Here is a 16,585-nt window from a genome sequence, read left to right as displayed (position 1 = left end):
TCAGCTCAAAAGAGGCAACAACACTAAGTTATGTCTTGTAACAGCTGGGGAATCCAACATTGTTTTCAATGACCAATGGGTGGGGAACCCTAACCTTCACCAGGCCAAAGACTTTTGCACATGACTGTACCTCCTAACCTGGATTCAAAACTGTCTTCCAGCTCACTAACTTTTTGTCCATCCCTCATCCCAAATTTATTCCTCCTTCACACCCCTCGAGCCCTAGGCACACATTTCAGATTTAGTTTGTTTTTGAATATTTGATCAGGAAAACAATGGAATTAGAATAGCTGTGCTGACTCCATATCTTCTGCCCTCAATTGCCACGTACCCGATGAAGATTTTCTAAGCACTCAGTTACATCTCATTTATAAATAGTTATTTATAAATAGTCCAAAGATGTGCAGGTCAGGTGAATTGGCCATGCTAAATTGCCCATAGTGTTAGGTAAGGAGTAAATGTAGATGTAGGGGTATGGGTGGGTTACGCTTCGGCGGGGCGGTGTGGACTTGTTGGGCCGAAGGGCCTGTTTCCACACTGTAAGTAATCTAATAAATCTAATAAAATAAAAAAATCTAATCTAATCTAATCTAATCTAATCTAATAAATCTAATCTAATCTAATAGTAAGTAATCTAATAAATCTAATAAATTTCACAAACTGATGTGGGAAACATGAAGCTTGAGGAAGTCAAATATAATCGCTGGAACAAATAATGAAATCAATACTGGAAGTCTGAGCAGGTTATAACTCAATGATCTGGTGCACAACCAAAGGAGGATTTCTGTGGACCTTATTTATAATAGGAACGACAGAGAAGCTAATTACATTTTATTTCTGGCAAGTCCTGTTGGTATTACTTATACTGCTGACCTAAATGTCACTGCTGTGATATCTCACCCTTCAGGATGTTCAGTATTAATCCGAGCACAAGTCCACTGGAAGGAGCGTTGGGCACAAACAACGTGTGGTCACCAATTGATATGTTTACCATATCTTCAGATAATGCATAATGAGCTTTGTATTCTTTCAGATCTTCAAGAGTTATAATCCCACCTGAAGAGGAGAAAAGAATTCAATACAAAGATGTCAAATAAATATTTCATCATATAGGAGGGTAGACGTAAGCACATTATCATCACAGTGGTCAACTGTCCCCCATCTTACTCAGTTTAACTAGCACAGCATACAACATGACAAAATGGAAAAATCAGTTTATATGTAATTCTGAGGAAGGTCATAATAGCCCATATAAAGGTACTCTTAAGATGTAAGCATTGCAGTATTTACTTCCTATTTCTGTTATTTTAGATGAGATGATGAAAGTCTTCCTGAATTGCTAGAGTCTGTGTTGAGGTGATCACAGTACTGTGAGGGAGCTACTTCAGTGTTTTGACCAAGTCAGAAAGAAACATGCCCAATTTAAAATGGTGTTCAACTTGGAAGACAAGTTGGAGATGACAGTGTTCCTTTTTGCCTGTTGCCATTGCATTTCTAAAAGAAAATCATATTTAGTTAACTTACTGAGATTTTTTGAAGAGGTAAGGGGAGGGTTCATAGGATAGAATTCCGACAGTATAGAAAGAGGCCATTCGGCCCAACAAAGTCACACTGACTCTCTGAAGAGCAACCCAACCAGAGCAATTCCCCTACATTTCCCCTGACTAATGCACCTAACTACATGTCCCTGCACACTATGGGCAATTTAGCATGGCCAATTCACCTAACTTGCACATGTTTGGATTGTGGGAGAAAACCAGAACATCCAGAGAAACCCACATAGATATGGAGAGAATGTACAAACTCCACAAAAACAGTTGCTGAAGGCTGGAATCAAATCCAGGTCCTTGGTGCTATGAAGCAGCAGTGTTGACCACTGAGCCACCATGTTACCCGTGATGAAGGTAATTCTGTTGATGTAGTGCATATGCAATGAGAGAAGTATCAGATGATACATTTTAGTTGAAAGAACATGTAGACATTGTACAAACACTTCAAAGAGCGAACAGGAATAGAGAGACCTAGGTGTGTGCATATATATGTACATAAATAATTAAAGACAGCAGGAGAGGTCAAAAGAGTGTTTAATAAAGCATATCATATCTTAGTCTTCATTAAAATGGTCATTAGTACGGGAGCAGGAGGTTATGCTGAACTTGTATGATACACTAGTTAGACCTTGCCTGGAATATTATGTACAGTTCTGGGTCCCACTCTTTAGGAAGGAAGTGGGCACATTGTTGTTGAGGAGGTTTTAAACGAATGTGGCAGGGGGCTGGGAACTAGAAGAGAAGACAAGTAGACTGTGAGGTAGAAGAACAAATAGGTAAACAGATTATGGAAAGATGTAGAGACAGGAGGGTAGTGGTGATGGGAGATTTTAATTTTCCCAACATTGACTGAAATACACTTAGCGTCAGACGTCTGGATGGGGTAGAATTTGTTAGAAGCATCCAGGAGAGTTTTCTAGAGCAGTATGTCAATAGTCCAACGAGGGAAGGGGCCATATTGGACCTGGTATTGAGGAATGAGCCAGGACAGGTGGTAGAAGTTGCAGTGGGGGATTTCTTTGGCATCAGTGACCACAATTCTGTAAGTTTTAGAATACTCGTAGACAAAGATGAGAGTGGCCCTAAGGGAAGAGTACTAAACTGGGCCAAGGCCAATTATATCAAAATTAGACAGGAGCTGGGAAATATGGATTGGACACAGCTATTTGAAGGGAAGTCCACATTTGATATGTGGGAGGCTTTCAAAGATAGGTTAGAGAGAGTGCAGGATAGGCATGTCCCATTGAAGGAGAAAATGAGGACTGCAGATGCTGGAGATCAGAGCTGAAAATGTGTTGCTGGAAAAGCGCAGCAGGTCAGGCAGCATCCAAGGAGCAGGAGAATCGACATTTCGGGCATGAGCCCTTCTTCAGGATTGAGGAAAGTGTGCCAAGCAGGTTAAGATAAAAGGTAGGGAGGAAGGACTTGGGAGAGGGGTACTGGAAATGCGATAGGTGGAAGGAAGTTAAGGTGAGGGTGATAAGGTGAGGGTGATAGGCCGGAGTGGGGGTGGGGGCGGAGAGGTCAGGAAGAAGATTGCAGGTTAGGAAGGTGGTGCTGATTTCAAGGGTTGGGACTGAGACAAGGTGGGGGGAGGGGAAATGAGGAAACTGGAGAAATCTGAGTTCATCCCTTGTGATTGGAGGGTTCCTAGGCAGAAGATGAGGTGCTCTTCCTCCGGCCGTCGTGTTGCTATGGTCTGGCGATGGAGGAGTCCAAGGACCTGCATGTCCTTGGTGGAGTGGGAGGGGGAGTTGAAGTGTTGAGCCGGGTGTCCCAGAGGTGTTCTGAAACATTCCGCAAGTAGGTGGCCTGGCTCCGCAATATAGAGGAGGCCACATCGGGTGCAGCGGATGCAGTAAATGGTGTGTGTGTGGAGGTGCAGGTGAATTTGTGGTAGATATGGAAGGATCCCTTGGGGCCTTGGAGGGAAGTAAGGGGGGAGGGGTTGGCGCAAGTTTTGCATTTCTTGCGGTTGCAGGGGAAGGTGCCGGGAGTGGATGTTGGGTTGGTGGGGGGTGTGGACCTGACGAGGGAGTCATGGAGGGAGTGGTCTTTTTGGAATGCTGATAGGGGAGGGAAGGGAAATATATCCCTGGTGTTGGGGTCTGTTTGGAGGTGGCGGAAATGGCGACGGATGATACGATGTATATGGAGGTGAGTGGGGTGGTAGGTGAGGACCAGTGGGTTCTGTCCTGGTGGCAATTGGAGGGGTGGGGCTCAAGGGCAAAGGAGCAGGAAGTGAAGGAGATTCGGAATGCTGATAGGAGAGGGGAGGGAAATATATCGCTGGTGGCGGTTCAGAACGCTGATAGGGGAGGGGAGTTTCCCCCCCAGACGTGATCAACGATGCTCTCCACCACAACTGCAATCTCCCCCCAGACGTGATTGACGATGCTCTCCACCGCATCTCCTCCACTTCCCGCTCCTCCGCCCTTGAGCCCTGCCCCTCCAATCGCCACCAGGATAGCACCCCACTGGTCCTCACCTACCACCCCACCAATAGCCAAGAGGAAAAGGGAAGCATATATAAGGTCCAGGCAGCTAACAACAGAATGGGCTCTGGAGGAATATCGGAAGAGTAGGACCAATCTTAAACGACGAATCAAGCGGGCTAAAAGGGGTCATGAAATGGCTTTAGCTAGCAGAATTAAGGAGAATCCCAAAGCATTTTATTCTTATATAAGAAGCAAGTGAGTAGCTGGAGAAAGGATTGGTCCACGAAAGGATAATGAAGGAAGGCTGTGTGTCGAACCTGAGAGAATGGGTGAGATTTTGAATGATTACTTTGCATCAGTGTTCACTGAGGAGAGGAACATGATGAACGTTGAGATTAGAGATAGAAGTTTGATTAGTCTGGATCACATTGACATATGTAGGGAAGATAGGTTGGGTATGCTAGAGGTTATTAAGGTGGACAAATCCCCAGGACCGGATAGGATCTATCCCAGGTTGCTGAGGGAGGCGCGAGTGGAAATAGCTGGGGACCTGACAGATATCTTTGTGGCATCCTTAAACACAGGTGAGGTGCTGGAGGACTGGAAGGTTGCTCATGTTGTCCCCCCGTACAAGAAGGGTAGTAAGGATATTTCCGGTAACTACAGACCATTAAGCCTGACATCGGTGGTGGAAACGTTGCTGTAGAAGGTATTGAGGGATAGGATCTATTTATATTTAGAAGAGAATGGGCTTATCAGTGATAGGCAACATGATTTTGTGTGGGGGAGATCGTGCCTCACCAACTTCTTTGAGGAAGTGGCCAAGTTGATAGATGAAGGAAGGGCTCATGATGTCATATAGGTAAAAACAATGACTGCAGATGCTGGAAACCAGATTCTGGATTAGTGGTGCTGGAAGAGCACAGCAGTTCAGGCAGCATCCAAGTAGCTTCGAAATCGACGTTTTGGGCAAAAGCCCTTCATCAGGAATAAAGGCAGTGAGCCTGAAGCGTGGAGAGATAAGCTAGAGGAGGGTGGGGGTGGGGAGAAAGTAGCATAGAGTACAATGGGTGAGTGGGGGAGGGGATGAAGGTGATAGGACAAGGAGGAGAGGGTGGAGTGGATAGGTGGAAAAGGAGATAGGCAGGTCGGACAAGTCTGGACAAGTTATGGGGACAGTTACTGAGCTGGAATCTGCCCTCACTCCCAGCTCTACACCCACACCAGATCCCAGCTCCCAGCCCTGTCGAGTTTTCACCATCCCCCCAGACCTCACTGAGGACGAACGATCAGTCCTCAGCAAAGGACTCACCTTCATCCCCCTCCGTCCACGCATCAATGAATTTAATACACACCGTGATGTCGAACAATTCTTCCATCGCCTCCGCCTCCGAGCGTACTTTCACAATCAGGACTCCCGCCCACCTTCTGAGGACCCCTTCGCCCACCTCCAACACACTCCACCACCTGGACACCCCACGCTGGCCTATTACCTGCCCTCGACCTCTTCATTTCCAACTGCCGCCGGGACATTAACCACCTCAACCTGTCGTCCCCCCTCCCCCACTCCAACCTCTCACCCTCACAACGCGCAGCCCTCCAATCCCTCTGCTCCAATCCCAACCTCACCATCAAGCCAGCGGATAAAGGGGGCGCAGTGGTAGTCTGGCGCACTGACCTCTACACCGCTGAAGTCAAACGCCAACTCGAGGACACCTCTTCCTACTGTTCCCTCGACTATGACCCCACCCCCCCATCACCAAACCATCATCTCCCAGACCATACAGAACCTCATCACCTCAGGAGATCTCCCACCCACAGCTTCCAACCTCATAGTCCGGGAACCCCGCACTGCCCAGTTCTACCTCCTTCCCAAGATCCACAAGCCTGACCACCCTGGCCGACCCATTGTCTCAGCATGCTCCTGCCCCACTGAACTCATCTCTACCTACCTCGACACTGTCCTATTCCCCCTAGTCCAGGAACTCCCCACATACGTTCGAGACACCACCCACGCCCTCCACCTCCTCCAAGACTTCTGTTTCCCTGGACCCCAGCACCTCATCTTCACCATGGATATCCAATCCCTCTACACCTCCATCCGCCATGACCAGGGCCTCCAAGCCCTCCGTTTTTTCCTCTCCAGACGTCCCCAACAGAACCCTTCCACTAACACTCTCATTCGTTGGGCGAACTGGTCCTCACCCTTAACAATTCCTCCTTTGAATCCTCCCACTTTCTCAAGACCAAAGGGGTAGCCATGGGCACACGTATGGGCCCCAGCTATGCCTGTCTCTTGGTTGGCTACGTAGAGCAGTTGATCTTCCGTAATTACACCGGCACCACTCCCCACCTCTTCCTCCTCTACATTGATGACTGCATTGGAGCCACCTCGTGCTCCCGCGAGGAGGTTGAGCAATTCATCAACTTCACCAACACATTCCACCCTGACCTTAAATTTACCTGGACCATCTCTGACACCTCCCTCCCCTTCCTGGACCTCTCCATCTCCATTAATGACGACCGACTTGACACTGACATTTTTTACAAACCCACCGACTCCCACAGCTACCTGGATTACACCTCTTCCCACCCTACCTCTTACAAAAATGCCATCCCGTATTCCCAATTCCTCCGCCTCTGCCGGATCTGCTCCCATGAGGACCAGTTCCACCACAGAATACACCAGATGGCCTCCTTCTTTAGAGACCGCAATTTCCCTTCCCACTTGGTTAAAGATGCCCTCCAATGCATCTCATCCACATCCCGCACCTCAGCCCTCAGACCTCACCCCTCCAACCGTAACAAGGACAGAACGCCCCCTGGTGCTCACCCTACACCCTACCAACCTTCGCATAAACCAAATCATCTGCCGACATTTCCACCACCTCCAAACAGACCCCACTACCAGGGATATATTTCCCTCCCCACCTCTTTCCACCTTCCGCAAAGAACGTTCCCTCCGTGACTACCTGGTCAGGTCCACACCCCCCTACGACCCACCCTCCCATTCTGGCACTTTCCCCTGCCACCACAGGAACTGTAAAACCTGTGCCCACACCTCCTCCCTCACCTCTATCCAAGTCCCTAAAGGAGCCTTCCACATCCATCAAAGTTTTACTTGCACATCCACTAATATCATTTATTGTATCCGTTGCTCCCGATGTGGTCTCCTCTACATTGGGGAGACTGGGCGCCTCCTAGCAGAGCGCTTTAGGGAACATCTCCGAGACACCCGCACCAATCAACCACACCGCCCCGTGGCCCAACATTTCAACTCCCCCTCCCACTCTGCCGAGGACATGGAGGTCCTGGGCCTCCTTCACCGCCGCTCCCTCACCACCAGACGCCTGGAGGAAGAACGCCTCATCTTCCGCCTCGGAACACTTCAACCCCAGGGCATCAATGTGGACTTCAACAGTTTCCTCATTTCTCCTTTCCCCACCTCACCCTAGTTCTAAACTTCCAGCTCAGTAACTGTCCCCATAACTTGTCCGGACTTGTCCTACCTGCCTATCTTCTTTTCCACCTATCCACTCCACCCTCTCCTCCTTAACCTATCACCTTCATCCCCTCCCCCACTCACCCATTGTACTCTATGCTACTTTCTCCCCACCCCCACCCTCCTCTAGCTTATCTCTCCACGCTTCAGGCTCACTGCCTTTATTCCTGATGAAGGGCTTTTGCCCGAAACGTCGATTTCGAAGCTATTTGGATGCTACCTGAACTGCTGTGCTCTTCCAGCACCACTAATCCAGAATCATGATGTCATATACATGGACTTTAGTAAGGTGTTTGATAAGGTTCCCCATGGTAGACTAATGGAGAAAGTGCAGTCACATGGTGTGCAGGGTGTTCTAGCTAGGTGGATAAAGAACTGGCTGAGTAACAGGAGACAGAGATTAGTAGTTGAAGGGAGTTTCTCGAAATGGAGAAAGGTGACCAGTGGTGTTCAACAGGGGTCAGTGTTGGGGCCACTGTTGTTTGTAATATGCATAAATTAATTGGAAGAGGGCACTGTTGGTATGATCAACAAGTTTGCAGATGACACAAAGATTTGGGGAGTAGCAGAAAGCATAAGGGACTGTCCGAGAATACAGGAGGATATAGATAGACTGGAGAGTTGGGCGGAAAAGTGGCAGATGGAGTTCAATCCAGACAAATGTGAGGTGATGCATTTAGGCAAATCTAATTCTAGAGCTAATGATACAATGAATGGAACAGCCTTGGGAAAAGTTGATGGGCAGAGAGATCTGGGAGTGCAGGTCCATTGTACAGGTGGATAGAGTGGTCAAGAAGGTATATGGTATGCTTGCCTTCATCAGACGGGGTATTGAGTATAAGAGCTGGTAAGTCATGTTAAAATTGTACAAGACATTGGTTGGGCCGCATTTAGAATACTGTGTACTGTTCTGGTTGCCACATTACCAAAAGGATGTGGACACTTTGAAGAGGGTGCAGAGAAGGTTTACGAGGATGTTGCCTGGTATGGAAGGTGCTAGCTATGAAGAGAGGTTGAGTAAGTTAGGTTTGTTTTCATTAGAAAAAAGGAGATTGAGGGGGGACCTGATTGAGGTTTACAAAATCATGAAGGGTATCGACTGGGTGGATAGAGACAAGCTTTTTCCCAGGGTGAAGGATTCAATAATGAGAGGTCACACTTTCAAGGTGAGAGATGGAAAGTTTAAGGAGTATATACGCAACAAGTACTTTACACAGAGGCTGGTGGGTGGCTGGAATGTGTTGCGAGCAGAGATGGTAGAGACAGGCACGGTAGATTCATTTAAGATGCATCTGGACAGATGCACGAGTTGGTGGGGAGCAGAGGGATCCAGATGATTAGGAATTGGGCGACAAGTTTAGACAGTAGATTGAGATCGGCTCAGGCTTTGAGGGCCAAAAGGCCTGTTCCTGGGCTGTAAATTTTCTTTGTTCTTTGTCCTTTTGTTCATTGGAGAGAGAGCAAAAAGATTTACAAGAATGGTTCTAGAGATATGGAAATGCAGATACAAAGACAGATTGGAGAGGTTGGGACTGTTTTCCTCAGAGGGGGAAGGCTAAGTGAAGATTGGATAGAACTGTTTAAAATCACAAGGACTGGACAGAATAGACAGGATGAAACTGTTCCCACTCACAAAAGTTCAAAGAACAAGTGAGGACAGATTTAAAGTGATTTGTAGAAGAAGTACATGTGAGGTGAGAAATTCTTTTCACACAAATGAAATGCTCTGCTCAGAAACGTTCAATAGATGCATTCAAGAGAGCATGAGGTGATTTTTTAAAATGAAATAATGTGTAGAGTTATGGGGTAAAGGTTGCAAAATGGAAGTAAATCATGAAATCGATTCATCAGAGAGCCTGTGCAAACACTACCAGGGATCTAGGTATAGTTTGAGCCTTGTAAGACTGTGTGGAGTTTACACATTCTCCCCCTGTGTCTGTGTAGGTTTCCACCAAGTTTCCTTCTTCAATCCCAATGTGTGCAGATTAGGTGGAATGGCCATGCTAAATTGCCCCAAAGTGTCCAAGCAAGATGAATTAACCATGGGAAATGCAGGGTTATGGGGATGGGGTAGACCTTGGTGGGATACTCTTCTGAGTTGGGGCAGATTTGATGAGCCTCATTCTGCACTGTAGTGATTCTGTAGTAGAAGTCTGCTGTTGGCAACCAGCCACATCTCACATTGTAATCACTGAAAACTTTAAACTTTTGTTTCCATCTAATAATTATTCAGGGACTCAGGTTTCAATTCAAACTAAATGAGTTCAAATCCGCAATGGAAACTGTTTGAATTTAAATTCAATAATCAATCTAAAATTACAGGCTGCTCTCACCAATGGTGACTATGACAACTATTACCAATTGGTTTATGAATGTCCTTTATAGAAGGAAATCTGCCTTCCTTCACTTCCATCTAGGGCCCTAAACAGTCCTTCCAGGTGAGGCAGAGGTTTACCTGCCTCTCTTCCAACCTAGGTGCATCAGGTGCTCCTGATGTGGTCTTCTCTACATCAGGAAGACCTAACGTAGACTTGGGGAACGGCTCACTGAGCATCGCAGCTGGGTCCGCAGGGTCCGAATGGATCTCCCTATCATTGTCCATTTCAATTCTCTTAAGCAATCCCTTTCTGACATGACCAACTGTGGCTTCCTCCATTGCCGAAACAAACCACAGCCCCTGTTGAAGGAACAATACCTTATCTTCCGCGTGGGCACCCAACTGCCCGGAGGTCTCAACATTGAGTTCTCCAATTTCAAATAACCTTCCTCCCCATTCCCCTACACCCTTCCTAGCCCAACCCCCTCCCTGCCACTGCTCCCTGCCACTAAACAGATTCATTCCTCCCATTGACCAACCAGTCATATCCTCTACCTATCTTCACCTATCCCCCACTTCACCACCCTGGCCCCACCACCCCACTTATCCGCAGCTCCCCTCACACCCACCCCAGTCCTGAAGGAGGGTTACACCCAAAACGTCAACTTCTGCACCTCTGCTGCCTGGCTTACTGTGTTCTTCCAGCCTCCTGCCTGTCTCCTTAGGATTCCAGCATCTGCAGTTGTTTTGTCTCTAACCATGTTTGTTCCTTACTTGGTTTAGGAGAAAGTGAGGACTGCAGATGCCGGAGATCAGAGTCAAGAGTGTGGTGCTGGAAAAGCACAGCAGGTCAGGCAGCATCCGAGAAACTGGAGAATCAACGTTTTGGGCATAATTCTTGTTGAAGAGCATAAGCTTGAACATCGATTCTCCTGCTTCCCTTACTTGGTCTTGCCTATATCTGCCTTACGTTCTACAGCCAAGTGGTTGATTCTTAACTGAGTCTGAAATGACCTAGCAAACAACTCACTTCAAAGTCGGTCAAGGATATGCAGCAGATGCTGGTCTTGCCAGCGAAATCCATATCCCATGAAAGAATAAAGAAAAAATTTAGGAAATTCTCGTGATGAGAAAAAAATCATTCAGCGCAGTGAATCTTATTGCTGCTAAGTAATATAGCTTATTTCCCAGGTTTTTGATATCTGTGTCTTTGCCAGGCCACCAAATGCAGCTCATTGTGAGCATTTTCGTTTTCTCAAGCTTATTTATCTTAGCATCTAAAAACACTTAGTCATATGCCTTCTTCATTGATTTCCAAATTTCTCTGAAGCTATTTTCACCTTGTCTATTTATCTACCTTTTTGCATTTTAACCATCATTGTGTCTCTAGTCTGTAATGCACAAGTTTCACAGGGTATCCTCATACCTCATGTCTTATGTCCTTAATATCTAGGATGAGTTACCATTGCCACTTTTGTGCAAAAATAGAATAGGCTGATGTAATAGCAAGAAATATAGATTAGATTACTTACAATGTGGAAAGAGACACACTGACCCACCGAAGCACAACCCACCCATTCCCCTACCCCTACATTTACATTTACCTAACACTACAGGCAAATTAGCGTGGCCAATTCACCTAACCTGCACATCTTTGGACTGTGGGAGGAAACTGGAGCACCCGGAGGAAACCGACACAGACATAGGGAGAATGTGCAAACTCCACACAGTCAGTCGCCTGAGGCGGGAATTGAAACCAGGTCTCTAGCGCTGTGAGGCAGTAGTGCTAACCACTGTGCCACCGTGCCACCCACAGATCTTTTCTAAATACACAAACTTCTCTCTGGTTGGACTCAGGCCTAGCAGAAGGAGCTGTTGTGGCTCTCCTTTCAGTCTGGAAAGAATCAGAATCTACAGAAAGGTGTCTAGGCCGAAACAGATAGTTTATTTTCCTTCCTCTGTGGGCCCAGGAAAGATGGGAATCTTTCTTCAGGTCTAATACAGAACAGGCTCACTCTCCTATCTATGATGCCCTCTGTCATCTCTGTCTCCTAACCTTCCTCTCTGATGCCCTGAATGAGGTGAAAGATTCACTGTTTCAAGGTGGTGTTTTGGGGAGTAACAGAAAGCCATGACATCCTGGCCATTGTTTATCCCTGAGCCAATCCAGTAAAACCAATTATCTGACAGTTATTGCTGTTTGGGAGCTGCTGCTGCTATGTTTCCAACATTGTAGTGGATACATTTCACAAGTAATTTATTGTAAAGTGTTTTGAGACAATGTGAGATCATGTAAAGTATTAACCAGGATTTCTATTAGTGTATTTTACATTGCATTCGATAATATTTCACAGATTGTTCTTGGAATTTGTGGTATTTATTCCTGTCTATAATTTGACATGTCTTGGGATGTTTTTCTATTTTCATTAATTGAGAAAAGCATGGTATAAATATAAACCTGTGTAGATTATTTCTTTAACTATACCTTTTTAAAAGTTTTTGTCAGTCAATTGTCATTCCTCTGGGGTTATAAAATATCTCCTTATCTCTATCTTCACTAGCTCTGCCTTGATCTCCGTCGTCCTCAGGACTGGTTTCGGGTTTTAGTGGGCAGGGTTTCCCATCTGCAGGTTGGTGTAAAGGATGCCAATAGTAGCACACCGTTAAAACAATTGCCTCTGTGGAGAGGTCCCATTAACAGCGGTGGGTGATGTGTGTTTTTACAGTCTTCTCCCCAATCTTAATCATGTATGATACCAGTCCAATTTTTTTAAAAGATAATTCCTGGGATCCATGGAGAGCTGACATTGAAGATCCTTATGTGGGCAGTCTCTTCCAGTGGAACTGGACTGTGTGGCTTATGTCCACCATGGCCCCTTTGTTAGGCTCATTGCTTAAGTTCAGCCTGATGCCCAGGTTTAGGAAAGTCAGGTTAAGCATGGTCTAAAAGTATTAGCCATTAGTAGTTCTGCCAAGGCTACACCTATCATCATATGAAATTGTTATCTTATAGTTGAAGAGGAAACATGCAAGCTTTGTTTCCAAAGAACTTGTAGTTTGTTTTCTCATGCTTCTTTTAAACATCTGGACTGCCTGCTTGACTAGCATATCCGAGAATAGGTGTTGTGCAAGTCTGCCTTCGCCCATTTATCTTGGTGAAGTTTTTCTATGGTGTTGTAGGAGTTAATCGAAGCTGTTCAGTGCATGTTAATCGATGTTGAATGGGTGTTGATAAGGATTAAGAACATAGAGCCCATAAATGGCCCTGTGAAGTCTGCGTGGACTCGCATCCAGGGTCTCTCCGGCTATTCCCAGTAAGGCTGCGGTTGGGGCCTTCTGGTTTTCCTTTGCCTCTCTTGACCAGGCTTTTGATATCTGTGTCTTTGCCAGGCCACCAAATGAAGCTCCTCGTGAGCATTTTCATTTTATAAATTCCTAGGTGGCCAAACAGCAATTCTTAAAGTGTCGTCGCAGGTTCAAACTGGAGACATCCACCCAGGCTACCACAAGGTAAAGCCATCTTCTTAATTCATGACATCTTGAGATATAGGGTTGCAACTCTTCTGTAGGACTTCCTTGTGGCCCTAATTTTAGGTAAATATGACAGAGCTTTGCCAACATAGGGTCCTTTTGGGTCCAAGTCTGGATTGGTTTGGCAGATAGTGGTGAAGTGTCTATGAAGCTCAAACTCACAATGACTTCATCCACTTTCAGAGGTGAAGGTAGGCTAATGGGTAGCAGGTGGCTCAAGGCATCCATTATCACTTTATGTCACCCTGGATGATGTTCCAATGTATATTCTTGAGCAATTAATAGCTGTGCCCAGTATTGAACCACATCTGGTTCAATCAGTAGCTTCCTTTGGGACACAATACAGAGGAACCTCGATTATCTCAATTTCAATTATCCGTATATTGAATTATCTGAAGGAGATCTCGAAGTCTTGATAAAAGCATGACATCAAAGAGGTGTTTCCACTTTCAATGCACCTTTCATTTACAATGATTAAATATGAACTCGGCTCACTGAAATGCTGCCTAGAAAAGTCCTGGATATTGATGGGAGTGCAGGCACTGTCTCCAAATGACAGATTGCCTATCCTCTCTCTCTCACCACACTTACCCTGAACCCCCCCTTCCCCAGATAATCTCTCCAACATTGTCCTGTACAGGACAAAGGTGGAAACTGACAAAAACGTTGCTGCAAAATGTTGTGTGTGTTTTTTTTTGTGTGTGTATGTGTTTGGAGACTCACCCCCACAAAGGCAGCAGCAGTCTAACTGTTGGTGTCCAGCCTCTCTACCCAAGAGACAGGGGAGGACAGGAGCAAGGGGGCTAGGGTGGATGGGTTGGATGTGTGGCGGGGTCGGACATGGGGTGGGGTTTGGGGGGTCATGGTTGAGGGAATTTGGACAGAGTGGGGGTTGGGGGCCAAGGTTGTAGCAGTTGGAGGGGTGGCATGGACAGGAACGGGATTGGGGGAGTCGGACAGGGTGGGGTGGATGGTGCGGGGTTGGGGAGGGTTGGACAGGGCGGGGTTGGAAAGGGTCGGATGGGGGCGGGGTGGACGGGGCGGGGTTTGGGCTGGGTCGGATGGGGTGGGGTGGACAGGGGCGAGGGTTGGGGGGTTGGACGGGAGCCAGCGTTGGGGGGGTCATATGGGGGGTGGGGTTGGAAGTTCAGGTAGGGGATGGTGTTGGGGGGGTTGGATGTGGGTGGTGTGTCAATCCCATTGCACTGATGGTGGTGTGGGGGTCGGGAGGCTTCAGCAATGCTGCAGGTCTTTTACACATGTGTGTGTGTCTGCTCAGAAACCAACCCTTAGACAGAGAGAGGGAGCAAGGTGGGCAGAGAGAGGAAAAAGGAAACTTCAGAAAACACCGAGCCCCAGAGGAGAGGCATTAAATCAATTAACCAAATAATCAATTATCCGAATGAAATAGTGCCATTCCTCATTTGGATAATCAAGGATCCTCTGTATTTATTAATTCCATAAGCTGTGCAGTCCTTAACATTTCCCAAAGTACTCACCCATACACGTAGTGTTCCAGCAATTTCCGCAGTCTCATCAAGGATTCAGTAAGCGGTTCCCTTGGAAGTCTATTTATCATGTTAACATGTTACACTGAAGTATATCAAATTGTTTAGGACCATAGTGGTCTGCTACCATATCTATCAGTTCATCAGCGCTGTGGACGCTGGGTAGGTTGCATTCTTTCTGAAGCAGAAATTCACGGCCCAACAGGCAGACGGGAGAATGGCCTTTTGTCAATGATCACCTTCTATCCTGTTTGTAAAAATATGTCATTCTTTCAGTGTACTGAGGCCAATCCTCCACAACAGCATCATAAGGCTGCAGTTTCCCAAAGAGCATCATTTTCAATATTTCCTCATCACGACCTTATCAGGTTCTTTGAAAGGCAAGGCTGTCTGAAACACTTCTTGACTCTCATCACTAATAGAGTCATAGAGTCATAGAGATGCACAGCATGGAAACAGACCCTTCGGTCCAACCTGTCCATGCTGACCAGATATCCCAACCCAATTTGGTTCCACCTGCCAGCACCTGGCCCATATCCCTCCAAACCCTTCTATTCATAAATCCATCTAAATGCCTCTTAAATGTTGCAATTGTACCAGCCTCCACCACTTCCTCTGGCAGCTCATTCCGTACACGTACCACCCTTTGTGTGAAAAAGTTGCCTGTAGGTCTCTTTTATATTTTTCCCCTCTCACCCTAAACCTATGCCCTCTAGTTCTGGACTCCCGACCCCAGGGGAAATACTTTGCCTATTTACCCTATCCATGCCCCTCATAATTTTGTAAACCTCTATGAGGTCACCACTCAGCCTCCAGTGTAATGATTCAAGAAGCCTGACTGGAAAGGGACATCATTTATTGCTGAACACCAAAGTAGACTCACTACTCGTGGCATACATAGGCTAGTACCAGCTCAAATGCAGATAATTCTGCAGTTCCATCCCTGGGTCTGCTTTATACATATCTCAGGTGATGAGTTCCAGGCCATTGTCTGTTACCGATGGAACTCATACTCAATAAGCTCCACAGGGAGATTAATTAGAGGTTCCCTGTGGGCCTTGTAGGGGTTATGTTTTCACCCCCTTATCAAGAATCTGTCTATAAAAATATTCAAAAACTCAACTTCCATTGTGTTTTGTGGAAGAAATTTTCAAAGATTCACAATCCTTTTTGAGAAATATAATTTTCTTTATCTTTGTCTTAAATGGACACTGCTTTATTCTGAAACAGGATTAAATTTCCCAAAAAAACCAAACATACTTTCCACATCCACCCTGATAAGATCCTTTTGTGGTTAAATCAAGCCACATTTCACTCTTCTAAACTCCAGTGAATACAAACCCCTAGCCTATCCAATCTTTCCACATAAAACAACCAGCCCATTAGTTTCATAAACATTCCCTGAACGGCCTCTCTAATGCATTTACATCCTTTCTTAAATAAGGAATACTGTACACAGTATTCCAGATGTGCTTTCACCAGTGTCCTGTATCGCATAGAAACATAGGATATAACAACCATTCAGCCCCTCAATCCTGTTCTGCCATTCAGTATGATCATGGCTGATCATCCGAGTACTTGTTCTTGCTTTCTCCCCATTCCCTTTTTTCAAAAAATAAGTAAAACTTGTCGGTTCCAGAAATACACCAGGCATTAGCACTTTCCCACTGGATGTTGCAATCTTCATAACGATAATATCCGTATTTCTTTTCCAGAATTCTGAACTTCCTGTTATTTAC

General features: G+C 46.1%; 1 protein-coding gene across 2 annotated transcripts in view; it reads right to left on the bottom strand.

Annotated features, from left to right (window-relative positions):
* The window catches only part of LOC140487759 (glutathione hydrolase 1 proenzyme-like), a 142,556-nt gene that overhangs the window by 32,764 nt on the left and 93,207 nt on the right, over nt 1-16,585 (bottom strand). For both annotated transcript variants that reach the window (XM_072586992.1, XM_072586991.1), the window contains exon 7: nt 901-1,056. In XM_072586992.1, the coding sequence (XP_072443093.1) occupies nt 901-1,056 (156 nt within the window). The remainder of the gene's footprint in view (nt 1-900; nt 1,057-16,585) is intronic.

This window comes from Chiloscyllium punctatum, chromosome 17 (genome assembly GCF_047496795.1).
Source record: "Chiloscyllium punctatum isolate Juve2018m chromosome 17, sChiPun1.3, whole genome shotgun sequence".
Classification (NCBI taxonomy): Eukaryota; Metazoa; Chordata; class Chondrichthyes; order Orectolobiformes; family Hemiscylliidae; genus Chiloscyllium; species Chiloscyllium punctatum.
This window is presented reverse-complemented; position numbering and strand designations above follow the sequence as displayed.